The sequence below is a fragment of the Oryzias melastigma genome, linkage group LG7 (genome assembly GCF_002922805.2).
Source record: "Oryzias melastigma strain HK-1 linkage group LG7, ASM292280v2, whole genome shotgun sequence".
Classification (NCBI taxonomy): domain Eukaryota; kingdom Metazoa; phylum Chordata; class Actinopteri; order Beloniformes; family Adrianichthyidae; genus Oryzias; species Oryzias melastigma.
Window position 1 is genome coordinate 5,219,618 of NC_050518.1, and position 8,382 is coordinate 5,227,999.

Consider the following 8,382-nt stretch of genomic DNA (forward strand, 5'->3'; position numbering starts at 1 on the left):
GGTTTACGTCTCCGGCCTCCATCAATGCGTGGTTAAAGGTCTTCTTGATGAGGGGGTAGAAGACCCTTCTGAGAGTGAACTCCCTAAAGACTCTCACAAAACAATTGGGGCTGAAGAGTTTGTCAGTTTCAGAGCATGAAGTGTTCGTGGAGGCAAGCCCGCCAATCTCCAGCCGCAACGTATGCATTTTCCTATGTGTGGACGCTTCAGATTAATTGACGTTAATGATCTTTGTTTTTTTTTTTTTTAACTCAATGAAGTGACCTTGCAGGCTTTCTGTAAAAGTCCATCAAAATGACCTGATTTGAACAAACTGAGCCTGTCTGCAGGTTGGTTTCTCCTGAACCTCCTCCAAAGGGCTTCCTTGTGATCGGCTCCAAGTTTCGCTATAGTGGGCGGACCCAAGCCCAAACCAGGCAGGCCAGTGCTCTGATCGACAGGCCCGCCCCTCAGTTTGAAAGGTCGGTGAGCAAGCGGTACATGCTGCCCCGGAGCATCGATGGAGGTACAAGTCCTTCACTCTTTCACTGGACACGTTTGACACAATGTGAGTGAACTGCTTGCAGGTGTTTCATTGTTTTACCGCCCTTTTCATCGTTCCAGCTTCAGCCTTGGGGGATAGCATGGACCAGCTGTCACAGAGGAGCTCCAGTGAACGCACACAGTTCATGTCCAGAGAGGACCTGGACCAAGAGGGAAGCCTAGACCTGGACCATGATCAGTATCAATACCAAGACAAAGACCAGGATCAATATGCAGATCTGGAAGACGAGCACGAAGAACACAGTCAGAAGCAGACGTTTGGTGGCCACATCACAACGCCCACCAAAGCCTTAGAGGTCAAGGTACAGAGAAAGGAAATGAGCAAAACTATGTCATCTATGCTATGGATGATGTTCATAAGCAAAGAGCACAACAACATACTAGCTGAACGAAAGGTGTTCTGAGATCAGTCAAATAAATTAAATAATTTATTTATAAATTAAAGATAATTCAACCAATTAACATTTGAGACTTACCGTGGATATGTTTGCTTTGACCGCAGAACCAGACGATGTCTAATGATTAAGGATGGATGAACAACAGTAGGCAAAAAGAGAATTTGGGAATATTAGTTTTGGTCGCTACTGTCACAGGTTGATATGTGCTGTCTGTGGGCAAAACATGGGAAACCTGTGGGACCCATGTGTGCCCAGTACAAGATTTTAAGATAGTAAATCACTTTATAAACCTGTAGAGTGAAAATATTCCTGCACATATATTTTTTTTACAATAGTGCTGTGGGCGACAGGTGGTAGGGAACACTTCGACAACACGTAAGGGTGAGATGTAGGTTTGCCGTTTGGATTTTTCTTTTTTTCTACCCCTCCAAAAACCTGCTGAAGGGGCCCAATAGTGCTGTTCAAGTGACAAGTGTGTGCTCCTTGCAAGCCATTGCACACCCTGTGCCTGCAGCTTGACTGCTAGAAATGAGGGACAATATGCGTGTAGTTTGTGTGGACATCATTTTGGCGCTTGCGTTTTAGCGGCACACCCCACGTGTGCAGCATTTCAATGCAGTCAGTAAGGAGCCAGGACGCAGACTTCGCTAAAGAGCACCGTAGAAACATCATAAGATTATAAGTGTGTGTAACTTACAATCTTACAATCATGATACAATTATCACACACGAGACAATGGTACGCTCCATTATCATGACGTCCCCTAAGGTGGCCGCATGAACCTCAAGGGAACTACAAGACGCACCTGTGCTCCCTGTTAGACCCTTTACGGACCAGAATAACCCAAAACCTGCAGCACTCATATGAGTCAAACACCGACTGGGTGCATGTGAATAAGGCTGGCGTGTCCAAAGTCTGGCCCGTGGGCCGCATTTGGCCCACGTTCCACCTTCCTTTCTACTTTTGAAAAAATCAATAATACGAGACTCTCAGCACTTTCCTTAAAACCCGTGTGTATGATTTCTTGATTGTGATTGGATAGATGACATTTTCACATTCACCACGAAGGGGCACTAACAGATGAACATGCTATCTAACAACAAGCTAACTGGGGATGAATGATGCAAAAAATGGAAGAGTTGACAGTAATTTTGGTAAAAACGTATTTAGAAGTATTTGTTTCATAGGAAGAAATGAAAAGTCCGCCATTGCAAATCAAGGGTCCACTGAATAGTTCTTTTAAATTTCACACATTTCAACCTCACCAACCACTGGCCCTCTTAGCGAAAAGTTTGGATACCCTTGGACTGAGGCATGAGGAATGTAGATAAGAAGAAGGATGAAATAAAGAGATAAAAAAGTATAGATAAGAAATGATTGGGGAAAGATAGTGCAAGGAATGAATGAATGAGGGGGGTGTAGAATGAGATTAAGGAACAAATGGAAGAGAAGGAGATATACAGAAGGAAGGAAGGAAGGGAGAAGTGGGATTGACAAAAATTAGGATACTGAAGGATTTAGTTGTGAACAAAGGAAGCTGTTATGTGATGAGTTTTTCAGGTGGTATGAGGTGCTGCTCTCAATTAAGAGAGACATTTGTGGGTCTAAAACAAAGAAATGGCTCATCTGTGATAACTGTCATAATTGCTAATCAGTATCATTAAAGTCAACTGCTCTTATAAGAAATATAAAGTTAAAACCAAAAGTTAGTATATTTGATTAAGAGGAATGTTATAACAGCTTCCCTGAAAAAAGCTTATTGGAAGAAATGACTTGCACTTTATAGTACTTGTAAGCTGAAGGTGACCTCTGAATCTACACTCATCTTTCTACTTAACATTCATTTTTTGGTTAAATGCTGCAATCTCTGTCCCGATATGACCCCTCTCAGCCTGTAACCTCATTCTCTCTGGGACATTAGAACACTTCAGAATGACTCCTTTCCTAAAATCTCAAACGACATGTTCGCTCTATATTTTTCTCTAACCTCTCACCCTGCTTTCTAACAAATCTCTTCCGCTCTTTGCTGCTGCCCAGTTAACACCATTGCTCACTGCAAATCTCTTTCTTTCACATTCCTGTCCTCTACCTTATCCCCCCTCCCTCCCCTCCTGCAGGGTGAGGAGGCAGGCTCGCCTGTAGACCCAAAGCCAGAGGTATTTCTTTTTGCTGTGCACCTTCATGTCTGTCTGTGATTGTTTCAGACCGTTTCGGTGCTGTGTGTTCACAAAAACGTTTTATTTTCCTTTTTTTTTAAGTTTGTCTGAGAAAATGCTGCAAATGTTCACATCGTATTTCCAGGAGTGTGAAAAGTATAGGTCATGGGAAATGTACGGTGGCTCTGAAGTGCAAATCACATCAACATGACACAAAAACATGTTAAAGATCACAACGACAAATAAAAAAGCAGATAAATAATAGTAATAAAAAAATATAACATTTTAGAAATCAAAACAAAATTCCCAAAAACTGAGGCGAGATAAAAATGAAGCATTTTGGAAAACAAAAGCAATTTCAAAATTTAAAATACAATGTTATAAAATGAAACAAAAGAAGAAACTTGATAAGTTATGACATTGTTGATTGAATGATGACGTTTGTTCATTATTTCAACCGAAAGTTAGTCGGCATGAAGCCAAGGTTTGGTCACTTACAGAAGAAAAAACGATTTTTAGTACTTTATTCTTTTTTTGATTAAATTCCTTTTTCACAAAAAGCATTGTGCGGCCCATTGTCACGGTAACAAGACAACGCATCCCTCAACACCGACCTCGACTGCAGTGGCAAAGCAAAGCGCTGATGTCATGACAGGTTAAATAAAGCATTAATTCAGAGAGAAAGTTCACCTGTTACCGCTTGTTTTTATCCTGAAGATAAAGGAAAAGTTTATTTTGCAGAAGCCTGTGGAGTAATATAGAACATTTGGGCTATGTGACCAGGGTTACTTTTTTAGGTGTGCATCTACACCCAGCAGCCAATCAGAATTGGACTAAAGTATAAGTTCATTAGAAGTGCAGAAACACAATGTTTGTTCATTTCTTATGGCTGTATGTCATCATCTTTGTTTTCTTAGAGTAATACGGCAGACGTAAAAATCTTTAGAGTTCTGCTTATCTTACTGTTAATGTGTTTTTTTGGACACAAATTACATTTTTGGGATATCTGAGTTATCACTTAAATAAAAAAAAAAAAAATCAGACAACAAAAATGAAGGAACATTTTCCTCTCTAACCTGTTTTTGTTCAAAAGCTACGTATTATTGTCATAAAATATACCTTGTAAAACATTGTGATTAATCGTGATTAATCAAAAACCAAAAGTGTTTTTAATTGGATTTGTTTATGCTATCGATTGACTTTCTTGAATTTATTGAAATTAAATGTATAAATATTGATTTATTGTCTTTGCAACGCTTAAAGGAGATTGTAATGATTTATTGTTGATTGATAATTCCCTAATCTTTGTAAAAAATGAGATTTATATTGAGTCAGAAGTTGGGAGAGGGGCAAGTGTTGCACAAAGCGAGAGGAGAGAGGATGTGCTGCTTCCCTCACCGCCTGTAGCTCCACCCCTTCATGAAGCGAGTATGCTCAGCAGTAATCTTAAAAGTATGCAGACATTGAAGATGCATTTAAAAAAACTCAAACATCAAAAATCAAATATCAACCAATCAGCGATGTGCCATAATACCTATATTTTATGTTTTTTTTTTCTTATTGTATTTCATTTTTTAACATTTCATTTTGATTTCTGGAAGTTACTTTTGTTTCCTAAGTTTCTCATTTTCATTTTAAATATTTTTTTTTATTTACTTTCTAATCTAATGTTTTGCTTTTTAAAAAAAGTTTTGCTTTTTAAATTACCAATGTGATCTTTAAAATGTTTTTGCATCGAGTGATTCGTTGATGTGATTTGCACTTCAGGGGTACCGTCGAAAAGCTTTAGCTGCAAACAATAAATAAATAAATAATAAAAAAGTATATTTAAAAAGTTATTTGCTAAGATTAAACTTTCTCGCATGACTTTGGATCAGATATGACTTCAGTTTATGGGACACAAGCAGCAGCGTGTCCCTATATGATAGTTATTAGATGTCATTGATGGTATCAGGATACACAGTCAGCTCTGAATCACTGTTGAAAATTCAGTGAATCATTGATTCTCCGGCTGACAATCGCTACAATTGAATCACTACAATTATACCAAACCAGCTTTGTGGATGTCTTTAGTGTTACCTGTGGATGTGGCTACATCTATTAGATAAGAGCCATTAGCTGAGGGGGTTGTTATTCAGTGTTTCATAATTGTTCTCATAAGATGTTTGGGCAAAGAAGAACAGGAACAATCTGACTCCGAACACTCATTTAGAGAGTGCCTGCATCCATGATCATTGGGCTGACACTAAAGTGGATTGTCCCTGTCTTCTTGACAGAAAACATTATTCAGCTTGACAGTGTCCCCCCCCCAACCCACTGCAATAGTGTTGATTGTTTCTGCCTGTTCGTCAAGCTGCCTGCCTTTTTTTGAACTCACCAGCATCATTTTACCTCTTTGTCTCTGCACGCATCTGTCTTCCCCTCCCCTCAAACTCTCAACCTCCCGCTTTGCACAAAAAAACGCTCAATCCATCTCACTCGCCCCGCCCCATCTACCGGACAAGGATGTGGCCCCCCTTCGGCCGAAGCAGGAGGTACTGCTCGATCCGTTTGTGGCATGTGTGGAGCTGGCCAGGCGTCGTGTGTTTCTGTCTGTCTTTGTGTTGTGAATGCTGCATGACTGCAGCTGTGCCGAGGAACTCCGAGCTCATCACGCACACCTCTTTTAATGAAAAACCGATCTTTATCTGCTCTAAGGAAGAATAGCTCATAAAATTATGCAGTCACTAGTTTAAAGAGGTTATCTCTCATAAATAGAGTGAAGCTTAAGTTATTTTTACTTTTGTTATGTGGCTATTAAAACATTCAATAATTAACTTGATGATTTCATTTTTAAGTATGTTGGTGATCAACAGAGGGCAGAAATATTTTTAAAATATGTTTTTATGATATATTTGGAGAGTTATAATTTTTTGTAAGATTTTCCAAACTTACAGCCCTTATTTTTAAATTTTAACATTATTAACAAAGATTTTAGTCATATTTTCAGCCTATACTTTAAACATGTTTATATGTGTTTATATGTTGGATTTTTGCTGTGCAGGTATTAATATAGTTGCAGTTTTTTAGCTTCAATTTAAGCTAAAACTAGTGCTAAATTAATTTTGATTAAGATTTGTTAAAAATAACCTTAGGTTTATGACAAACCCTATGTGTGTTTTTACTGTGTGAGCAGCAGTTCTTGGACAAGCCTGAAGATGTTCTGCAGAAGCACCAGGCCAGCATCAATGAGCTGAAGAGGGCTTTGAAGCAGCCCAACAGCAAGATGGCGCAGAGGGAGCGCCTGTCTTCAGCCACTCCACCTGGAGGAGGAACCCCGGAGCGAAAATCTGTAAGAGCAAACCCGTCAACACAACATGACTGTAGATGCATTCTCGTCTTTTGGTTCATTTCCTATCAACTCGCAATAATCTTTGGTTTATAACCTTCAAAGTTGTTTAGCGTTTTCTTTTAAGGACCATCTGTCAATAATATATATAAAAAAATTCCTGAAAGGTTAACTTTAAAAATGACTTTCATCTATAATCAATTAGTTTTCACACTTCTTGTAAGATAAATTGATGTTTTTTTTAGGTTATACAGCCTGATGAAAGAAAAATAGTAAAAAGGACAAAAAAAGGTTTGTTTTGACATGGCTTAAATTTAAATAAATTTAGGTAAATGTAGAGAGTTGGGTCTGGATGAGCATTTAAATAACTATTAACTTATTATATTAACTTATTTTATTAATTCTAATTAGCAAAAAGCTGGATTTCAAAACTAGAGGACAGTTTCAAAACTGGATAAAAAAAACCTTTAAAGGAAAAAGTTTTGTCATCTTTAAAACTTAAAGTTAAAAGGTTTGAAAGAGGTTTTGAAAAGGTTTGGTTTGGAAACCAGAAATGACAACTTTTACATCTGCATTAAAAAAAATTTAATTAATACATTTTTCATAAAGGTACAACTTTATGGAAAATGTACTCAGATGAAAAGTGTGTTTTTAATGTGTTCTTGTGGGATTTCTCTCACAACATGGACACATATAACAATAAATAAGCTTAGAATTTAATTTCAGAGTATTTCTATTTTAAATGAGTCACGAGCAATTCAATTCAATTCAATTTTATTTATATAGCCCAAAATCACAAAGAGATTTGCCTCATTGGGCTTCAAAATATAAACAATTGTTAAAAACTAAACAGACTACATAAACTGGTTATCCCTGCCCTTAGACCCTCCCTCCCGGTAAGGAAAAACTCCTAAAAAACCTGAGTCAGGAAAAAAGAAGAAACCTTAGGGATTCCCACATGAAGGAGAGATCCTATCCCAGGACGGACAGGCGATACCAGAACAGTTAAAGAAAAATTAGCTTCTACAACTACGAATCTAAGAGTTCATTCAGATAAAGCTGAGGGACGAGTGATGATGAAGTCCATAGTCAAGATGAAGCAGAAGTGCAGTCCACGACCAGGAGCAGGAGGACAGACGACCCAGCAGGAATCACTCTCACTCAGAGATGCAGGATGGTGTCGGGGGCGTGGTCCACGGCCAAGAGTGGGAGCGTGGGCGATCCACCGGGCATCTGAAATCTCTCCCGCTCCCCAGAGGAGAGTGGGAAAGAAGAACAACATGTGAATGGAACTGCACCAACAAAAGCATGGAGAACTAAATACAATAAATAATAAAGAATAGAAGAGAGGAGAAGTAGATGAAAATAGAGAACAGAACCCCAGAGGTGATCTGAATAATAATAATAGAAAATCTAAATTTATATTTAAACGCATCAATATTAATTTATTAATCTAGCCTCACAAGGACCACAGGAAAGGGAATATTCTCTGATTACTAGCTAGCCTGGCAGAACGCCTGTCCAGATGAGTAAGTGCTGTTGGGTAAGGGTGTAAGGAATGTGCTACTACAGCAAGCCACAAGCTTCCTGCTTCACTCCAATCTGATGCATTTTCCTCTTTTTTCCACATCTGAGCTGGAATCTGGTAAAGAACTGTACAGTTCTGTACAACTCGCCATTTTTTTTGCACTGGCAATATTTTTAATGAACTACTGATGACACAATGTCCTAGAATGATACAAGTTTAAATATTTTGACTAAAAATGGCCTAGTTATAATTTAAAGGCCACTGAAAACTTGATGAAAATTAATTTATAAATGGGATTAATGCGGGTCTTTAAAGGAAAAAGTTTCTGCAGCTCTAACAGTTTTTTTGTTCTTGCAATAAATAAATGCCAATAATAACTTTTTTAACCATAAATGTGTGGGCTTCTTAATATTTTTGTTAAATTAAATA

At 38.2% G+C, this 8,382-nt stretch overlaps 1 protein-coding gene across 5 annotated transcripts in view; it reads left to right on the top strand.

Moving 5' to 3' along the window:
• Positions 1-8,382, top strand: part of si:dkey-178k16.1 (band 4.1-like protein 1) — a 57,554-nt gene that overhangs the window by 38,306 nt on the left and 10,866 nt on the right. Inside the window, exons 12-16 of one of the 5 annotated variants that reach the window (XM_024292777.2) lie at positions 481-505; positions 604-845; positions 3,059-3,097; positions 5,602-5,631; positions 6,273-6,428. In XM_024292777.2, coding sequence (XP_024148545.1) covers positions 481-505; positions 604-845; positions 3,059-3,097; positions 5,602-5,631; positions 6,273-6,428 — 492 coding nt within the window. Of the gene's footprint in view, positions 1-329; positions 506-603; positions 846-3,058; positions 3,098-5,601; positions 5,632-6,272; positions 6,429-8,382 lie in introns of all 5 variants that reach the window. The other 4 variants (XM_036212661.1, XM_036212663.1, XM_036212662.1 and 1 more) reach the window with 4 other exon arrangements.